Source organism: Grampus griseus (assembly GCF_964374135.1).
Source record: "Grampus griseus genome assembly, chromosome: 18".
Classification (NCBI taxonomy): Eukaryota; Metazoa; Chordata; class Mammalia; order Artiodactyla; family Delphinidae; genus Grampus; species Grampus griseus.
Window position 1 is genome coordinate 9802486 of NC_139012.1, and position 22040 is coordinate 9824525.

The following is a 22040-nucleotide window of genomic DNA, read 5'->3' on the forward strand; positions in this document are numbered from 1 at the left end:
GCCGCCGCCGCCCGCCGCCGCCCGCCGCCGCCGCCGCCGCGGCACCATGACCGCTCTGAGCGCCGGGGTTACAGGTTGGTCACGGCCGCCGGAGGCCCGGGGGGGCGCGCCGGTCGCTCTGGTCCTGGCCGGGCCCAGGCGGGCCGGGGGCGGGGGGCGAGGGCCGGGCGCGGAGAGCGGAGCGAGCGCCCCCCAGGCTGCACGGGGAACGGGCGCGGGCGGCCAGGAAGCGCTCCCCTGCCCCGCCGCGGGGTGCGCCTTCCCCGGCCTCGGATGCGCGCTGGATGCCCCGGGCCGCCAGACCTCGGCCTGCCCCGCCAGCACCCGGGGGCCAGGTGCCTGGGGGAGAGGCGGCCGCGCAGCGCTCCCCGGGGCCATCGCGCAGGTGTGAAGGCCGCCTGCCTCGGCAGGTTTCCGGGCCGGCCTTGTCCACCCCGCCGCCAGGCTCCTGGGCGTCGCTCTGCGCTTCACATCCGTCCCTTTATGAATTGGCCTGTTTGAGTGGCTGTCATTAGGGTGGCCACACGGCGAGCAAAGCAGGGTCCTGCCAGAGCCACACCGTTTTGTCATTGAGCCCTTAAGAGACCGGTGTGGGTCTCCTGGCTGGAAACTCAAGGCGGGCCCAGAACCCTGAGCAGGGCTGTATCTCTCGGACTCAGATTTTCTTCTTTCAGGGCAGCGTGGTAACTCTAAACGCAGGTCCTGATAAATGCTTGAAATATCATAGGGTAAATCTTCCAATTTTAGGCATAATTGTTCAGGGAATATCCGATCAAGGATGCGTGTTCAGACACACTCAGGTTCAGGCCTCGGAAGGATGTGTTTTTAATCTCATGTTTGTACAGTCATCAGCTAGGCCTGGATTGCCCTCGCGGTGAGAGTTTGTGTACGAGGAGGTCCGGGTTGGCGAAGACCTTTAATAGGGATCAGAAAGTAACAGGTGGCTATTTTTTAAAAAAAATTATGATTCATATTTTCATAGCTACAACTGTGACTTGAAATTAAATAGGAGAGGAGAGGTTGGCCTATGGCAGTTATCCGCAAGGCAGATATAGAGCAGGAATGGTGTTTTTTTTTTAACATTCAAATATTAAGTTTCAACAGTTCTAAATAAAAATCATGGCTTCTCAATCCTCTACAACAACAGCAAAAATGTATTTCCTAATCGGTGGGCTTTTGTTCTGTGGGCCTTTGATGTTGGATTTTCCATTCATCTCTAGTATATTTGATCTGGCTGTTGCTAAAACTAGAGTGAAGGAAAAGTCAAGTTTAAGAGAAAATGAAAAAGTGAACAGGCTGGTTGGACCCACTTGGAGTTCATAGAAGATGTGACATTTTGGCAGAGTAGATGGTAAGCATACTAGGAGCTCTGCAAAAGTTGAAGACAAGCCATGTGAAATGGTGGTAAACTTTAGCTATGACATAGTCAAAAGAGGAAAAATATCACACTTGTAAAAGAAAAAATATCGACTTGAAATAGTAGCATTTGCTTGCAGTTTAGAGAATTGAAGTTTTGGGTACCATTTTTTTCTTCTTCTTTGGGTATGGCATTTCTTTGAAATGAGTTCCGTTTGCTTCTCTTCTCTTTCCTGCATCCATTGTGAGTGTGTATATGTGTGTGTACACTTGGGCAGGCATGTACATATTTGTTTCATCCTTTATCAATGATGCTGTGATAATTTTAGAATTTTCATAGCTATGTGAATATATCCCAGGGGAAGAGTGACAAGTTTGTGAAGAAAAAGAAAACACATCTCCCCATAACATTGTATCCCAATGTAAACCAGGCGCTGGGCTAGGAGCTGGAGGTTCAATGAGGAAAAGAGATAGACCAGGACTTATGAATCTGTCAGGAAAGACAAATATGCAGTCAAGTGGAGAGACAATGAGATAGCCTATTTTCTAGTTTTGATTTGGAAACTATGACCTTCAGTTTAAAGAAATTATAAATTGCCCCCCCCCAGTATCAACATTTTGGAGGTTGTCATGTTATATGATTCTTACCTGTCTCAAGGACTTGTGCAAGAAGTTTTTACACCTTCAAAACTCGTTGTGCACAAACTTTTAACATTTTAAAATTAATCCTTTCAATTTAAAAATAATTAGATATGAAAGAAATGACAGAAAGGATTGTGAAAAGAGAATAAACAACCATAGTCCCGATAACCTAATACAAAAGATTGTACTATCTGTGTATTTTTAAGACTATATGACTTTTGTGTAGCTGTGGTCATGTGTTGTACATTTTTTTATGCTGTTTTTTCCATTTATTATTTGTCATAAGTATTTTTCATGTTTCTATACAGTTTTCTTCCTTAAAAAATTATAAATATAAGACTATGCCCTATGAATATAGGCTCACTTAACATGGCTATAACTCTATCATGGGATATTTGCTGTTGCCAGCTTTTCATCATCATAAATAATGTCCTGATAGATAGTTAGAGTATAGGGATTTATTTCTATTGGAAGTTATTATTTTTCATGATAAATTCCAAACAGTGATATTCCTGGAAAAAATGGATTATCTAAATTTTTAAGTAGATATATATTATATATAAATTTATGGAAATATATATAATATATATTATAGGTTACGGATATGTACATAGCTCCAAGTTGGCTTTCTAAAGGTTATAATTCTGAATAAGATGATTTATATGCTTTCTGAGGTAAATCTGCCTTTTTAGTATTTGTGGATCATCTTCCCTCTTTTACAGGAATAATAGAAGATAAAATATCTTGGATTTATGACCTTTGCACTGTATAAAGACTTGACCTTTAACAAATTCATCTGAAATCCAGCTGATAAAATATACCTCTTAGAGTAAAATCAAAGTAGGAATGCTATAAAAGTTGTAAAGCTGAATAAAAAGGTCTTTTAGGAAAAAGTGATTTTTGAGCTCAGGTGTCTAATTCTGCTTTTTGCTTTCCTACTCAGACTTCAAATAAATGATCAAAGGAATTTATATAGTGAGAAATCTGTGCCCTAAAGGTACAGAGAGAAGAAGACCGTTTGTTCCTAGGCTGTCAACCCTAAGGCATTTCTTGTAGATTCAGTACTGATGGAACTGGGCTCATGAAACTGATGGGTAAAACTAAGGTTCAGGTCACAATTCCCTTTCTCAGAGATTTGTACAAAAAATAAGTAACAGAGCTTCTGCAGAAGCCCTTAATGTGAAGGGGTGAAGGTTAAAGGTGGAGCTTTCTGTTGGTAAGATGGAATTCATTGACTTCTGAGGCAGTTTCTCCATGAGACCCCAGGGCAAGGACAGCCACACCAAACAGAATGTGTTCAGATGACAGGGACTGACCCTGTGAGTCCAGAGGTTGGGGCAGGAGATGGGGTTCCGGGGAGGGAGTCCGGGAGAATTAGAAGTATGAGAAGTCAGAACACTGCAGCCAAGGGAATCATTTATGCAGAGATCAAGAGTGAGACTTATCTCCAGTTATGCAAAGGAAGGAGATGAAAAGAGGACTTTGTTTGGGGCAAGGATGCTATATGTGGAAGACAGCCAACACAGACACACAAATCAGTGCTCTTCCTGATGGGGAGAACAGAGCAAATGGAATACAGGCCTTGTTCTAAGGGAAATATAATAATTATTTTGTTTTAGATGGAAAAATATTCAGATGAAGATGGGTTATCATGGACCAGGAAAAATTAATTAAAAGTAGCCCACATGTAGATCTAGCCTGGTGAACACTTTGAATTTGAAAAATAAAAAAAGGAAAATATTCCATCGGTATTTTTATCAAGTTGAAAGAAACTATTCACAAGGGAAAATTTAGACTAGCTTCATTCTCCTCCAAAATTAAAGGATCAGTAAAATAATATACTGAAAATGTGTAATTCTGAAAAATAGCAGAAGACTGTTCTCTTACGATACTAGTATGGCTCAAAATGAAATATAAAAAAGATGAAGAAATACATATTAGGCGCCTGCTACCAAAAGAAATAAAAGGTGAGGTAGAAGTATGTAAAAACAGAATAGTTCAAAAAAGAATTAAATGAGAAAAAATCACCTTATAATAATAAAAGTTGCTATCTTTAATAAAGTTATGATTACAAGCTTTCTATATATAATACATATACTAATTATCATAGCATTATAGTGTAGATAGGCAAAAGTATTCTTGTGTGTATTCATTTTGGGCAACATGGTCCTTAGATGTAGTATTTCCTCAAAAGGTCTATGACCTACGATGGGATAAGGAAGCAGCATTTCAGCTTAGGAAGTAAAGAAAACAACAGAAAAGAACTAGAGAGGTGAAGAAAGAGGAGAATGTTTAAAAACATGAATGAATTCATGATGAAATAGAAAAGGTTTAGATCTGATAGAAAAAAAGTAAAGCCCAGCATTCCAGTCTTTAAGGCCTATTAATGTATAGCTATCTATAGGAGGCATCAGTGTGTCAAGAACTAAGAATGAGGTCGGGCTTCCCTGGTGGCACAGTGGTTGAGAGTCCGCCTGCCGATGCAGGAGACGCGGGTTCGTGGCCCGGTCCGGGAGGGTCTCACATGCCGCGGAGCGGCTGGGCCCGTGAGCCATGGCCGCTGCGCCTGCACGTCCGGAGCCTGTGCTCTGCAACGGGAGAGGCCACAAAAGTGAGAGGCGCGTGTACAGCAAAAAAAAAAAAAAAAAAAAGAATGGGGGCCAATGAAGGAAGGTGTTGAAGAAACGGCATGAAATTCTAAGGATGGGTAACTGACCTCAGACTACAAGAATGGAAAAGGAGAGGTGGATGGTGATTTATCAATAGAACAAATGCTAACAGAACTTGGTGGCTGAACCAACAGAATGAAAGGGAGGGGTGGGTGAGGAATGAATCCAGGACCTCAAGCTTGGGTGATCGTGGGCATTTTTGCACCTATTTGTAACGCCTAGGTAGAACAGCTAATCACTTCTTTATCTTTCAGTTAACTGTATCTGCAGGTTAAATCCTTTGCTTCTTTATTTCTTTGTTAGTTCTTTATTGTTATTATGAAATCCACAGGAGATCAGCTTCACGTATCATGTTTGGAGTAGAGGAAGGATTTTTTTAAATTACTTATTATTTCTGAAAAGTACAAATTATGGAGGCCTGTGTCAGACAAGATACAAATTTGTATCAGACAAGATATGTCAGTGATGGCTTAAAATACTATTGAGTATATGTTATAAAATTTGCCTGGGGTAAAAAAAAAGCTAATTCAAGTATGGAAACTTCCTTGGCTATTCCTCCCAGGAGCTGAAGCTCAGAGAATAAGATAAATATTGTAAATAAGGAATTTAAATTTTCAGAACTAGAGCTTGTTGGATTAGTCTTTCTATTTCTCTCAATTCCATATGTCAATACTTTGTGGAGAAAAGAAATTTTAAACTCTGGGGAGCCTCAAAACAATTTTCTACTTTTTGTTAAGTAAAAATTGAAAGCAATGTTAAAAGCTAGTTAGTTCAACTAGACAAATTGTTTTTGCTTTGTTCCTTTCAAGAAATGAATAGCCATATTCTAGACTAGAAAATTATAGTAGAAAAGTCAAGGAAAAACCAAATTTCTTAGTTGTCTTCTCATAAGACAAAAATGTATTCTTGTATATCAAATATATTCAAATATATTTCAAATATATTTAAATATATCGAATATATTTTTGTGGAAAATTCTGAAGTTCTCTGAGGAAAACTTAGAATATACTTTATATACATTCAGTTATAGATCAAAATTTTTGTCTCAGATTTCTATTTTACCTTTATTGTTTATACCAGTCTCTCTTATTTTTTTCCCCAATAACCAGTCTTGACTCTCACCTATAATTTCTGTAGTGTCAAAATGCTCTTCTGAGCATCTAGACCAGCGGTTCCATCACTATTGGGACCAGCACTGGGAGAGTGTGTTAAGAATCACCTGGGGAGTGTTTTTTAAAAACACCATTTCCCATACTTTACCCTGCAAGGTTCTGTTTTAGTATGTCTGAGGTGAAAGATGCCCATGGTTGAGGGTGTTTACAAACCTCCCTAATGATTCAGATGTTAATCATCTTTGGAAACTACTATTTTAAAACATTCACCATTGTCCAAATTTTGTGAATTCATGTTACAAAATTAAACAACCACACACATACATAAATAGATAGCTCATTTTCATTTTCCATACTATTTAACTACTGTATGGAAAAGTTTTGAAAACCACTGTTTTAAGCATCCATCTTCTTTGTCCAACCATTGCAAATTCATGATGAGGTTAATTGACTACAATAAAAAGAGGTAATCTCCTTTTCTGATCTTTCATAATATTTAATGATAGTAGCAGTTTCTTAAAATAATATGCCCGTCATTGGACTATTGGATGATGAAAACCCATGAAACTTCTGCCACGACCTGGAGGAAACTGGACCTTTCTAAAAAAATTATATCATCAGCCTGTGGTGATTTTTAACTCTGATACTCTTTTCTTAAAAATTTCTTACACCTACCTTGTACCCAAAATAACTCACAAAATTAAAAATACATATCCTTTCTAAACTTGGAGTGAAAGGCTAGGGCCTGTTAAAAGGATTGACTGAATTTTCTGAGTAGAGAGGTTGGAAAGAGGATGGTCAGCCTACATGTGTGAGCTGATTGCCTCATTTTGTAACCAATACAGTGGTTTAGGAGACAAATACAACTTCTAACCCTCTCCTACTGATGGGCTGTTTTAGTTTGGCCTGCAGGGTGCAGTGGTGTTGGGACATCATAGTCTATCCTGAATTCCTTTACCAAATCTAGTGATTTTTAAAGGTCAAAGAAAATTCAATTTTCACAATTAAAAATGAAACAGAACTGAATCTTTGAGGAAGTAATGAGACTGTTTTGAAGTATTTGTAGAAAGAACTAGAAAAAAATATGCTGCTTTTCTTTGGGATGTAGGAAGTAGAGTCAGTATAAAAAGTGGGGAACCATTTTCTGTTTTTAATCAGTGTGTTGACAAAAGGAAACGAGAAAAGAAGAGCCGGCGGTTGGAGATGGCCCTTTGAAATGTTTAGCTTCCTCTGTTTGGTGGCCCATCTTGGGTGGCTCTTGCTATCCTGCTGAGACTGGACCACGCATATAACACTGTTTTTGCAGGGCTGCATCCCGATTTAGCTAGGGCCAAGACGTAGATGAGAAAGCACCCAAACGGAAAGTGCATTTGGAGAGAGAGAGGCAGAGAGATACAGAAAGAGAGATTGCTGCTGTGATCTGGGGTCCAGTTTTAACGATGTTTTAGTTTGCCTGCTAAGTGATGTGCTCTGCTGTTGCTAAGGCAGACCTAGGACTCAGGCAGCTGCCTGCCTTTCCTCCAACCACTAGGAACCAATTAGAAGAAAAGATGCATCGCATTGGGCCAATTAAGTTTCAAGAGCAAAGGGTACTTTGGGAACAGGATGCACTTGCCCTGGGGCATTGCAGTCTAGGTGCTGCCTTGCTCTAATTTAGTTTCACTACTCAGACTTGGGAGAGGCCAGAACTTGGAGACTCCCCATCTCTGTTCGCTGGGGAAAGAGAAAGTTCTATTCACAAAGCCCTGGAAAGGTCAGGTTGAAAGACAAGGACAACTGAATATCATGGGGGTAAAGGTCAGAAAGTGACCTTGGGTAAGGCACTCACCTTCTCTAAACTTCATTGTCATCTGTGAAAGAGGAATAGCAGAGACACCTGCTTTATTGGGGTGTGGCGAGCAGTTGATGAGATAATCCACTCAAAGCTCTTAGCCTCACACATGATAAATCCTCAGCAAATGTCAGGTGTCATTTGTTTATGCTTAAAAACGGATGATTTTCATATTTTACTTGTCTTAAAGAAATTACAATGAAATTCATCACTGTTGCAAAACATTTGAATTGTACAAAAGGTCTTGAAGTTAAAAAGTAAGTCACATTCTCTGCCCATTCTCTCCCTCCCTCCCCTACCTCTGTTCTCCCAACAAAATGGACTCCCTGGGTTCTAAACTTGCTTCCAGTTCATGTGGATCTGGGCAAGCTTGCCTCAGACTTTTAATCTGTACAATGGGGATAATACTAAAAACTACATCAAAGAGGTATTACAACCTTGGAATAGTGCCTGGCACAGAGCCAGCTTTTGATAAATGTTTGCTCTCATCTTTCAAGTGGAAAAAAAAAAAAGAATGCATAATGCTTAAGCTTGATTCTCTTCTAAAATTAGGTACAGTAATTTACAGACCACCATTCTACCCTGAGTTGATAAAATGCATAAAATTATGAGCAGCTTCAAGAGTGTGTTAAGAAATTTTGTCATTGGAAGTCTCTTGGGAGGTGATCTTTTGCAAACTCCCAGGTGGAATAGAAGTCCTTTCTGCAAACTGCACGATGTGTGTGTAGTCATTCTCTCTGAGAATATCTGGAAAGAAGTGTACCATTTCTTGGGATGGCCAAACACATTATTATTAGAAACTTTTAGATTAAACGGTTCTTTTGTTGAATAAACAGCTGCCACTTGCTAACTTCTGATTGGTAGCTTCTATTTAGTCTGGATTTTCTTTGCTAGAAGAACAAAGAACACTACAAAATAGAATCACAACCCTGAGAGTGCCCTGAGCTTTGCATTTTGACTATGACAGAAGGACTTCTCTCAATAAAGCTCTTCTTTCTGCCCTAATATAATCTCTGCAGAAAAACATACACTCTTTTACCCATGTATCATAAGTCAGATCTGTTTTCTATTTTTCATGTTCTCAGCACATTTGGTCAAGAATTTATGAGACTAAAACTAATTCTAAGAAATGAAGAAATCTGTCATCCTTAGGAAGCTGTCTCTTTTACTGTCTCTTTACTACAGCTGTCTCTTTACTACATGATGTAAGATTATCAGATGGGAGTTAATAAATGCTTCTTTATGTGTTTTTTTTCCCCACAATTTAGACAAAAGATGATAAAAGCATAATAGACTATTTCTAGGATTCATCCTCAAGGAAAAAGGCTGGATATATGCATACTAACTTCCGCTATCTGAAAGTGACATTTAGATAGATTTGATAAGGCGTTTGATGATTTCTTACCAGAAAAAAAAATCGACACATTTTTATCAATGTGTGGCTGGAATAACTATAATATGACTCATATAATACAAACGGATTCAGTTTTAAGAAAGGAGAATGTCTGTAGTGTTTTCGCAAACAATAATCAATGCTAAGAGGGTTTAGAATTACAAGGTTGTATGATGAGAAAGTGTTGAGGGACTTCCCTAGTGGTGCAGTGGTTAAGCCTCCGCGCTCCCAATGCAGGGGGCCTGGGTTCGATCCCTGGTCAGGGAACTAGATCTCGCAACTCAGAGTTTGCGAGCCACAACTAAGACCCAGCGCAACCAAATAAATATTTTTTAAAAGATTCATGCTTTAAAAGAAGAAAAAAGAAAAAATGTTGAAAAGTAGTTTTCTTTTTATTATCTATTTTATACTGTACTTAATTTTTAATTTAATAGTTCCGTGAATCACTTTGTCTTGGTTTATATCCTGGCTCATCTCTGTACCTAAATTTCTTGATCTGTGAAGTGGTTCTTGTAAGAATCGAATGACATGATGTATGACATGCTTAGAATCAGGCCTGGCACGGGATAAGCCCTCAGTAAACATCCGTGTGGGAAGGAGTCTTTTACATGGTGGTCAGCTTAATTTGGGAGGAAATCAACTGATGGAAGTCACAGTGGATTCGTAGTATTTTCTGTGTGAATGAATGAATGGGAAACAGGATAAGGGGAGGTTGCCTGGGTTACAGGAAAGACCATCTCAGTGTGTTGGGAAGCTGATTCTAATATAAAAGACAGGACATATTAGAAAGGGTGATGTCAGCAATTCCCTGGTGGTTCAGTGGTTACAATCTGTGCTTTCACTGCCAGGACCAGGTTCGATCCCTGGTTGGGGGACTAAGATATTGCAAGCTGCACAGCGTGGCCGGAAAAAAAAAAGGGGTGATGTTTGTGACCATCCAGACCTGAGGTCCCATGGCCTGGAAAGGGCTCTAGTAACGGGGTAAAGGGAAAGGGGCCTTGGACATACGTGGAGTGAGGAGGGAGGAAAGAAGTCACCAGTGAGGATCTGTGACGAGGGAATCTGTGCACGTGTGGAGACCTGCCTGCGGGGACTAGGAAAGTTCAGGGCAGTAGGATCTGAGAGGAAGGGGTGAAGTAGAAGTATGTCAGACCGGTAGCACCTGTCCTGTTGATTTTCAAGTGATGATGGTGTTGGCATGGCTACAGTTGAGGGAGAAGCCACGTAGGTACATGACTCAGTAATAGAAGCTGCTGGCCATCGACAGACAGTGATGGAAACTGTGGGAACAGATGCTCATTTGAGGGGTTAAGTACAGAGGACAGGCACACAGGACAGCAGGTAAAGGACATGCTAGAAACCATAATGTAGAAGATGGAAGATTCAAAAGACGAATGCAAACCCAAGAGAGTTCCAAGGAGAAGAAAAGACCAACAGGGTTGCAAGTACCTCACAGCTAAAGAAAAATGAATATATTTTCTTTTGGTCCAGAGAGAGCTGGGGTGACTACAAAACTGGATTTTAACCATTTAAAAGAGAGCCATGAATCAAAGTGTCTTTTCTCCCTGAGTTGCCACTAGCTGTTTCCAAGTAAAAGATTCACCAATGAACATATTATAACTGTGCAGCCTCCACCCACTGTTGAACTATTTAAATACCAGCTGCTTTTAATAAGTATGAAAAAGCAACTGGAGACCCCGCTTGTCAAACTTAGCGCACTGCCTTATGAAGGACACTTCTGTAAACAGAGAAAAAAAAATCGTGTTATAAGTACATGATAATGATAAGGCTAAGATACACAGGAGCAATTTCCCATCAAAATAATAAGCGTACCCAGGATACTTAAATATTCCTCCTGGTCTTTATCAGGGGAATAATAGGTTTGCTGTACTCAGTTATATTGATTCAACCTGAATGAATGTGTATGACAATATTTCTGTATATAAAGGAAAATTATTACAATTAATTGCCTCAAATTAATTTTGGATTCTTCATATATTTGTAACTTGAACTTATTTAATATTATTAAATCAGTTATAGGTTCAGTGATTCAGGAGCTAGTTGTTGATAAATACATATTTGTTGAGTTTTAATATATATGTGGATTAACCAGGTTTTCCTGGGCACTGTTTGATTTGGTGACACTTTTGTATTAGGTAAATTTTGAAAGTAGATGATAACTAATGTCATTCATTGTAGTTGCACTGTTTTGGTGGCTCAAATATAGCCATCGTGGAGATTTTTTTAAAAAATAAATTCTGGGTGTCTACTTCTCTAAGATAACAAATCCATAATCAAAAATCGGCTTTGCTCCAGATGGAATATTAGTAATACAAGGTGCATGGAATTCATATGTGAAGATTTCACATTTATACATCAAAATTTTTTGAGACCTTAACTTACGGCCAGATCACAGAGCAGTTAAATGGCCATTCATAAGCTTCCACTGGCTCAGTGGAAAGGTATTATGGCTAGTAGCTAGGCCTATACATTTTTCTTGTATCATCTTTGAGCTACATTGTAAAACCTCTCTTCATTTCCTCCTTTGCCTTGTGTAATCTTGAAGGATTTCTAAAAGATTCTGTATCCAGTTTTGGGGTACATAGGAGACTGTCATTCAAGAAGCATCCCAAATTGAGGCCACCAGATGTTCCCCCGCTCCACAGTAAATCCGAGAACAAGCATAATTTGAATATTCTGCATATATTTACATATCAATGTCAAGAGTCCCTAACTCCAATTATGTAAAATAAAATTAATTAGTGCAGCCTGCTGCAAAACCCATATTCAAATCCAATATTCAGGGCAAGGCAGCCTGGAAATACCTAGCACATCTTAAAGGCAATTAGCTTGATTTCTTCTGGGAATAAAAGGGCCAGGCAGATGCACCTACCTTGGTGCATCAAGGAGAACAGACACAGAGGTAGGCGCTCGAACACAGGGAATCGGATCAAAGGCGATTGGTCCTGAGCTTCTGTGTTCTCTTTCCCAGGGAACGTTGCACACAGGTACACAATCTGCAAACACATTCTTATTCTTCTCCTGTTCCCACGAGGATTGAGTGGCACTCGCTGACCTTGGTTAGGTTTCTTTCCCCAGCCCCAAGGAGTAGCAGAGAGCAGAGCCAGCGCACCTTCCTGGTGATAGAACTACTGCATTTTCCTGACTCGGCGTCGCCATGGCTGTGTGCTGCCTGGAGGACCTTTACCCTCCCTCACCTGCCTTTAGAAATTCTCCTAATCATTCCTCAGCACCAGTTTGGTCTACGACGAACACCTTAGACTTTGTAGTCAGAGCTTCTTTTAAAACCTCAAGTTTGCTTTGGTGACCTTGGTTGCTGCCTCGAGACTGGACTTCCTCATGCTTGCATAAAAAGACAAGATGTTTCCTTTCTTCCACCAGTTGTAAAAATTAAATATCATTGCTAAGTGCCCAAAACATAGTTCATATCCAGAAAATGTTAGCTCCTCTCCTTCCTTTAAGACTCAAGCCAGGGACTTCCCTGGTGGCGCAGTGATTAAGACCCCGAGCTCCCAATGCAGGGGGCCTGGGTTTGACCCCTGGTCAGCTAACTAGATCCCACATGCATGCTGCAACTAAGGAGCCTTTGAGCCGCAACTAAGATCTGGCACAACCAAATAAATAAATAAATATTTAAAAGAACAAAAAGATTCAATGCAGGTGTTAATCAAAGGAGAAGTCTCTGTGGGTGCAGGGGTGATCAGGCACTGCCTGCCTTTACAGTATCTCCTCCCACATTTTTGCACTTATATTTGCTACTTGTGTCCTGAGGGCCCAACGTGTAGCTGCTGGATTGTGGCTGGTGGTAGTGATGGCTAAAGGGAGGTGACATGTATAGCAAGATGGGGATGACTCAGAATTGTGAAAATCTAAGTGGAAAGCAGGCATTTCATCATACCCCTCTTCGGTATGCTTTGGGTTTACTTCAGGGTTGGTAGAAGAATTGATATAGTTACAAAATTCATAAAAGAAAAAAACGCTTTATTTAGAGTAGATTCTGCCCCATTCTCTCTGGCTCCCATCCACCATGGCAAGGACAAAATTGGGAGGTCAACCTGGGTCTATCCTATTGTTGGCAATAAATGTCTGTGAGTGTCATATTAAATTAACCCCGGGGGAAAATTCTGAGAATGATCTGAGTAGTTTATCTGGATTGGTCAGCTGTGCTCTGGCACAGACCACCTTTAAGTGGAGACAGCTCTAGGTATATGAACATAGACCTCCAAAAATTCCCTATTAATATGTGAACCCTAAGAGGCAAAGCTATTTTACCCCAGTTAATCTAGACCCCAGTGGTCTCTAAAGTAGCACACAGAATGTTGTATGACGTGCACAAGACGATCTGTTGGGTTGAGAGAAAAAAATTCAAGTTTTTTTATTAATTTTTATCTCATCCTTTAAAAATTCCTAGCTGCATGTATTGATTATATACAGTACAATAGAACAGGGGTGTAATTAACAAATGCCTAGGCACGCATGGGGGACTCTGTTTTTGCGATTAGCATAAGGATGGGTTAGGGCACTAACACACTCTCCATTTCCTCTTCCAGATTGTGGTTTTGAACTTGCTCCCCAGAGCTAACTTCAGCATGCTCAAAAGGAAGCAGAGCTCCAGGGTGGAGGCCCAGCCGGTCACTGACTTTGGTCCTGATGAATCTCTGTCGGACAATGCAGACATACTCTGGATTAACAAGCCAGTAAGTTTCTTTTTGGAAGTGTGGAGAGGCCCACGCTGATATAAAGGAAATTTGAATCATTTAATTCAAAACTCATGTAGGTTTGGCTTTGAAATGTCTGAACTGCAGTAGAACGTGGATGAGTCTCAGAGTCTGGAGGTTGAGAACAATCCCGATGAAATAATGAGGTGCCGCTGTGAGTTATTCGCAGAGGAAGGCATGAGAGGTGGTCTGGCTCCCCCTTCTCCCTTCAGAGCCACGAAATGTAGAGTTAATACCACTTCTCAGATTGACCCAAAGCTGGAGACCGAGATGAGGAACCTGTTCGACCAGACTTCCTTTACTTACCTTCTCATGATGCAGGGACCTGAGGAGACAATCAGATGTTTGGAATTAAAGGTCTCCTTCTGAGTTGCACGGAAAGGTTAATGAGATAGTGGATAGTGTCTCTGAAGAATTTTGTCACCTTCTCTGCCTAATTAAGCTGATGGGAACTTGAGGGGAAGCCTGGCTACACCAAGTGTCATTGTACACGAGACAGTCTAGCAGCCAGAGCTGGGGCGGAAGGCATAGCCACAGGGCTGGAAAGTTCAGCTCTAGGATCCTGAGTGGTATAAACTCCTTTGTCAAACCAGCAACAGGGGCTGAATTCAGGAAATGAACCGCTACTCTCGCAGTGCTTGCCTTTCCCTTGACCTTGACCATGATAAAGATGATCGGCCTTGGTCCCCCTGTCCTTTCCCGTCTAATCTGTCCTCAAGACTGCTTCTCGCCCGCTCACATTTCTTTCCACATTTCCGTGTCTGTTTCCGTCACCCTTCTGCTTTACGATCATTGAAACATCCCTTTTACCTACAGTGCAAATCAAAATGCGTTAGTATCACATGCAAAGCCCTTTATATTGTGGTTCTAACTTGTTCAGCAACTGCCCTTTCCTGCATCTACATACACTCTGTTCACTTGTCGGTGGCTTCCTGCTCTTCCGAGATGTTCGGCCAGTTCACATTGTTTCCTTTGCCCCGAGACCCTTTCCCAGCAGCTCAGATGAGTCACATCACCCTCACCCATGAAGGCTCAGATGTGACCCCTGCCCCCATCCACTCTGAGTTTCCTCCTTTGACCCTTCCCCACCATAGATGGAATGAACCTCTTCTCTTTCCACTTATCCTACTTTATATGTAAATAGAAATGATATTGTATATAAATATCTATGTTACGCACATCAGACTGAAAGTAGTGTTGAGTCAAAACTGTGTTGTTTCCATTTGTGTGTCCTCAGAGCCCAGCATAATTTCTGACACATAGTAGGTCTTCCATTCACGTTTAGAGACTTTGAACAGAATAGACAATAAAGCAGTCGCTAACTTTTTCTTAGTATCCACCACATACAGAACTTTCTGAGAACTTCTGAAGAAGGTAGTTTTATAGATGTAGGCGTGTAAACACTAGAATGATTAATGCTTAATGAGAATTCATTCTTTAAATTCACTACAGTTTTGTTGTGGGAGAACCCATCTTTTGAAACTCTTGGGTAATTAGATCCTTTGTGTTGGAGGCCCAGATGGGGCTAAATTTACACACTGATGTTTATTGAAGCGCTTCCTAATTGCCATGAAAAGTACATCAACTTTTAAAGTTAATCATCAGTGACTTATATGGTATGGAATTAGCAGCATTATGTCTTCATGAAAATATTACAACTGTCATTAATATTATAACCCACTCACCAGCCTACAAGTGTCTGAGTCTCCTCAAAGTTCTGACAGGTTTTCTGTTTCTCATTGTGGGTGCTTGCTAGCTTGTGTAGCTGCAGAACCATCTACTATGAAACTAAAACATCTTCTTTCAGTGGGAGTATATTAAAGGATTAATGTGACTGCATATATATACAGGACAGTCAATAAATAACACATTGAGATTACGTTTAGGAATTGTGTAGTAACTGATTAGCTAGTAATATAAATTGTGTAGGTTTAGCATGCAGATGCGTTAATATTTTTTATCCTAGGTATTAGTTTTCATAATAAGATGTTATACATGAGTAATTTTATGTCTTACACATATACAGATGTATACACACACATTTATCTTTTTAATTCCTACTTCTTTAGGTTGGGGTTAAGGAAAGTCTTCAAACAGCACGTGCACTGCCAGAATTGCACACAAACTTATTTTTTGGCATTTTAGGAGAGATATCTGGGCTAAATTTTTATAAAACATGTTCTCCAAAGTAAAGAGGAAAGTCCATTTATTATTAAGCTTTGAAAATATAGGATGAGAGCAGATTTTAAAATATATTTTTATACAAGGGTGTTGCATATAAGATAAAATAGAAAGAGAACCATTCTTATGGAATATGTATCAATTTATTTTAAGAAGCATTTGAGGTCTACTAGGCTAGGCCACTGTGCTAGATTCCAGGGAAGTTACAATAAATATGGTCCCCGTTTCTAGGTGCTCATAGTGCATAAAAAACTATGAAAGTAGGGGCTTCCCGGGTGGCGCAGTGGTTGAGAGTCCGCCTGCCGATGCAGGGGACACGGGTTCGTGCCCCGGTCCGGGAGGATCGCACATGCCGCGGAGCGGCTGGGCCCGTGAGCCATGGCCGCTGAGCCTGCGCATCCAGACCCTGTGCTCCACAACGGGAGAGGCCACAACAGTGAGGGGCCCACGTACCGCAAAAAAAAAAAAAAAAAAACAAAAAACTATGAAAGTAATAGCATATCACTTTTCTATCAATACATATATTGATTGAATCAGAATCTCCCTATATTATGGCCTTATGCCCTGGTAAGTATCAGAGCCATTGGGGTAGCCTGACCTGGTTAACATCGAAGCTTTGGCTTTTATTAATGCAGGACCACAGACAAGCCCCTTAACCTTCCTGAGTCTTAGTGTTTTCATGTGAAAATTAGGCTGCTTTGAGAATTAAACGATGTAAAATACGTGAAAATATTTAGCACGTTACACGTATTTAACGTGTTAGTTTCCTTCTTCCTTTTCTCCCTACTGGTGAAATATTTCCATCTCGTTATTACGTTTTCCAAATAGCATGGTTCATAACAAAAGTTTAAGATATTTCGTGGCATCAAGATAGTAACTCCGGACCATCTCTGCAGTGGGTTCATTCTCTGCTGCGCATCTGTGCCATCATCAGCGTCATTTCTGTCTGCATGAACACGCCCATGACCTTCGAACACTACCCTCCTCTGCAGTACGTGACGTTCACCCTGGACACTCTGTTGATGTTTCTCTACACGGCAGAGATGATAGCAAAAATGCACATCCGGGGGATTGTCAAGGTGAGTGCTTCCGTGTTATTTAAGCTGAAAACCAAAATGCATTGAGAATCTAAATCAGTTTAATGCTTTCACATTAATTTCGGTCAAACAAAACGTCTCTTTATTTTATCGATATTGAAGTCTTTTTAAAAAGGGTATAACTCCAGATGTTGGTGAAAATATAATACATTAAGAATAATTAAAAAGTGAAGTCAATTGTGTAAGGCACAAAGTCTTGGAATATCTGAGAAGGAGCTAGATGGCCCCACTGCTGACTTCGTGAAGGCTGGAGGAGGGTCTTTCATGCCACCTATGGGGTGAGCATGCCACCTAGGCCAAGGAGGCACCTGTTGGTTCATGGAACGCAGAATAAACGTCATGTGATAAATTTGCAGTGCGATGGTAATCAGCAGGATGTCATTCACCTGAGGCATTCTGAACATATTAAGAGGGAAAAAGAAAGGACTTGAAATGGAAAGGAATTCCAGGACTGTAACACAAGGAATGTGTAACATGAAATTGGCACCATTGGGAGACAATAAATAAATAAATAAAAGAAAAAGGAAAAGAAAGAAAAAGAAAAGGAAGAAAATTTCTGTCCCGGGATATCTCTTTCTTCTGTAACCCTAACCTTCGCAGAGGGTTTTTATTTATTTATATTTTAACCTTCATTAAAAATATGTAGATGATGCTGTCTCTAAAGTATTTCAAATTGTACTATTTAGAGAGACAATGGTATAATGAAACAGCAGATTGGGTGTTAGGGTCTGACAAATGACAGATTTGACTCAAACCCTAGCCTTTTCTTTTACTGGCTGTATCAGCATCTCAAGTGCGGTAATTTTGATGAAGAAAGGCCTTATTTTGTATAAGCGTTTCAAGACTTTAACAAGATGATGCCTAAGATATAGTTACTGGGTCAATTTTTTTGCTTCTCTTTACAATAATTCATTGTGTGCTATCTTTAAAAAGGGAGTTCACAGTCAATGCACTACTTTTTTCACTTTAACTTTTTAAAAACTTTTTATTATGGAACTTTAAAAATTTACAGGAAAGTAGAGATTATAGTTGTAATGAATCCTGTAACTCAGCATCAACAGTTATCAGTATTTTCCCAGTTCTATTTCATTTTAAAGCAAATCTGAGAAATCAGATTATTTCAGAAACAACTTCTTATGCATCGCTGACTGACAAAATCTTTTTTCTTACATATTGCATCTAGCACAATTAACAATAATTCTTTAATGTAGGCTAATACCCCATCTGTATTCATAATTCCCCAGGTGTCTAAAATATTTTCTTTTACAGTTAGCTTCTTTGAATCAGGACTCAAAGAAGCTGTACAAAGTGTATTTGTTATATTTTAAAATCTCATTTAAGTCTCTTTAAATCCTTTAGGTCTCAGCCCCACATGCCCTGCACAAAAATTTTCCATGTCATTGATCCATTGGGAAAGTGAGTCTTTTGTCTTGCAGAATGTTCTACAGTCTAGGTTTGGATAATTGCTTCCTGGTGGCTCTATTTAATAGTTTCTGTTTACCCCGTATTCCCTGAACCTTTTTGACTGTTGACCAGTGATGTACACAGGTGTCTCTTTCACCACGTGGTCACCACAAAACAGGTTGTCAAACTTTTGGATATTTGCCAATCTGTTGGGTGGCAAATGGTAACTCAGTGTGGTTTTAATTTGCATTTCCATTTGACGAGTGAGGTTGAACCTGATTCTATGTATATAAAGGCCATTTTCAAGTTGTCATTATTTTTCACTCAAATTTTGGGCACTTTTTGTGTGTTAGGAATATTAGCCCTTTATGATGTAAATTGCAGTTATTTTTCCCCATTTGTCATTGTCTTTGGCTCTGCCTGTGGTTATTGGTACCACACACACTTCTTCCTGTCCCAGATCATGGGCAATCTTTCCATTCTATCAAGTCTGCTCCCGCACCTTAAAGGACTGTTTTATAGTTTTCCTCATGTAGATTTTGCACGTTTTTTGCTATATTTATGCTCTGATATATATATATTTTTTTGCTCTTGGTGTGGGGTCTTGTCTTTTATAATGTATTCTTACTTACTGTTGTTCTTCTAAATGAAGGCTGTTGATTTCTGTTTGTTAATATTATATCCTGCCACTTTACTAAATTTACTAAATTTGTGTATTGTTTATAGTAGTTTTTCCATTCATTCTTTTGTTATTTCCATATCATCATATCGTATACAAATAAAGACAGGTTTGCCTTTTTCTTTCCAGTTCTTATGCCTCTAATTGCTGCCACTAATTTAATTGGGCCAGCTAATAATACCTACAAAATTTTAAATAGTTTTAGAGACAGTGCGCATCTCTGCTTAGCTCCCGGCTTTATTTAGAACACCTCTAATGTTTCCTAATTAAGTAATCTGAAGGATTTGCGTTTTAAGTATGCATATTTTATCAAGTTAAGGGAATAAACATTAATTCCAACTTTCAAGAGTTGCATCTTGAATAGCTTTTAAATTTTGTTGAATGATGATTTTTCTCCTTAGCTCTTGTAATAGCGTGGATTTCCTAATAATTGAACTATCCTTACATTCCCAGAAAAAACTCAGCTGGGTCATGACACAGTTTTGTTCTGTTTTAATCGGTTATTTCATTATATTTGTTATTATTTTCCTTGTGTAAATTTTGTCTAATCTTTGTCAGGTTTTGATGTTAGATTTTCTCTGTGTGTGTGTGTGTGTGCACTTATATGCTCTAAAATAATCTGAGTAATCTTGAAATTATTTTAACTTGGAAAGTTTGTTCGAAATCCCCTGTGAAACCATCTGATTCTAGTGCCTTTTTGGTAGGACTCCCTCTTCTTTCTGTTTCTCCTAGGGAAATTGGTCTGTTTAGACTTGCTTGGTCTGTTGGGGGTCTGTTTGATGAAGTAAATTTTCTTATGAAATTATTCACTATTTAATTTGTTTAATTTACTAACAGTGTATGTTTATTATGCACTGATTTCCAGCTAAAATATCTGTACAACTCTTTGCCAAACAATGTGAAAACTTACTAAGAAAAGTGTAACCTGATGCTTAAAATAGAACACGATGCACACATATACTTTATTTGGGTTGGTAGACTCAAGTCCACGTCCCTGGAAAGGCTAATGGGAAGAGAGGGAAGAGGAGGTAGTGATACACTTAACGCTTATCAATTGTTAAGTATTTAGATAAACATTGCCAGCACAAGATTTACCCCCCAAGAACAGCAGAGCTGCATGCATGCACATCTTACCTCCTTGCAGGATTCACGGACAACTTCAATGTTTCCACTGGCACCTGTACAGATTCGCTATAGTGGTTCTTCTAGTTACATAGTGATTTGGGAGCAAGTATTTTAGCAAATGTAAATAGCAAAGATTTGTGTAGTGAGAATTCAGATAGTGAGAGATAGACCTTCAGTATTTTGTGAAAGTGCTGTAATAATGGTCTGAAACAGGTACAGGGGAAGGGGGCACAAAAAATAGTGAAAAAAATCTGCTTGAAGATGTCAGTGAAGAGCAATGTGAAGTGATGTCTTGAAGTGAGGAGGTGTAGTCTATGGTGGGGGTATTTGCAGAGGGAAGTCAAGGGTTTCACAGAGAGAGAAAAGCAACGCTTTGAGACACACAGGCTTGGAACACCCTGGAGCCTTGGGGCACTCTGCGTAGTCAGAAGTAGCAGATGGGATGCTCAGGGAGCAGCTGGAAGGGACCCTGTGAAGGCAGCCCTGCTGCACCGTGGAGGGCCTTGCAGCCCTGCGAGGAGCTCAGGCTTCCTTCTGTGGTCAGTTAAGATGCATGGGGCATACGAATCTGAGAGTGACACCCTCTGATTTGTATTTGAGAAGCTCACTGTGGAGGTCACACGCCCCACGCACGACAGGAGAGAGAAATTGGAGCACAAAGTCCTTCCGGCAGAAAATGTCCTTCAAAATTTTCATTAGAGGAATTTATGTGTTTAAAGGATTTCACATCTTTTATAACATCCCCCAAACTTGACTACATCTGCCAATTAATTCCTACTGCCCAATAATTTGTTTCTAATTGCCTCCCCCACTAACTCTTGTTCCAAGAAGCATTCTAGCTCACCAAATCCCTACAGGCAAAAATAAAGCATTTGGGTGATACATGTTTGTGTTGCTGCAAAGCGTTCCATGTAGTGCAGACTGAATTCTTCAGACAATTCTCAGTTGTCTATTTTTCGTCTGGCAATAGACCTGGCTAAAAGTAGCATGCATCCTCTGAGCACTGTTGAAGTAATAAAAAATAATGCTAAGACGCAGTGACAGATGGGCCCTGGGAACTCAGAACAATAAATCATATGCTTATGAAACTACACCCATGCATATTGTTTTGTAACTCCAACCTATATCCCTATAACTGTCTTCAGGTAAATGTGTTTGGTTTCTCTGCTTGTGAAGTCCTTGCATGGCAATTTAAGTTCCTCTCTTATACTGTATAATTGATTGGCAGCCTCCAAGTGTTTATCTTTATAAAAATTGACGGACAGCTCTTGAATAACTCATCTCCTCAGACACCAGCCTGCTGATTTCCACCCATAACTCAAATACTCTCTGCTCTCCCTTTCTTGTTGATGCAACAAACAAGTTAAAACCTTTCTTTCATATTGGAGGCATTAAAACTTCTCAGATACCACTGGGCCTTCGTGTGTGTTAGGTTCTGGTTACACATTTTGGAAGCAGGGGAAAGGGACAATTTATTATTTACAAATATTGTAACTTGAACATTAATACAGTAGGATTTTAAAGGGATCTGGACGTACTGACAAATTGAATCATAGCACCATTTAACCAGTTATGGTGAAGAGTCTTTGAAAATACAAATTGAAAAAGAGGCAACTTGATGAATACGTCAGACACAAAATGCAATATGAGATTATGTTACCGAACCAAACTTGGGTCCGCTCACCCTCCCGCAGTAAAGCCAATCTACTGACACTGTGTTGTGCTGAAGGAAAGTGCAGTGTTTATTGCAAGACCAAGCAAGGGGAGTGGGTGGCTAATGCTCAAGGACCCAACTTCCCTGAAGGCTTTCAG

At 39.9% G+C, this 22040-nt stretch overlaps 1 protein-coding gene across 3 annotated transcripts in view; it reads left to right on the forward strand.

Annotated features, from left to right (window-relative positions):
• Positions 1–13583: 13583 nt before the first annotated feature.
• The window catches only part of NALCN (sodium leak channel, non-selective), a gene marked incomplete at its 3' end in the record, with an annotated part of 278612 nt that continues 270155 nt past the window's right edge, over positions 13584–22040 (forward strand). For 2 of the 3 annotated variants that reach the window (XM_082675903.1, XM_082675904.1), the window contains exons 1-2: positions 13613–13721; positions 16820–17002. In XM_082675903.1, the coding sequence (XP_082532029.1) occupies positions 13614–13721; positions 16820–17002 (291 nt within the window). In that variant the 5' untranslated portion in view covers position 13613. Of the gene's footprint in view, positions 13722–16819; positions 17003–22040 lie in introns of all 3 variants that reach the window. The other variant, XM_082675905.1, reaches the window with a different exon arrangement.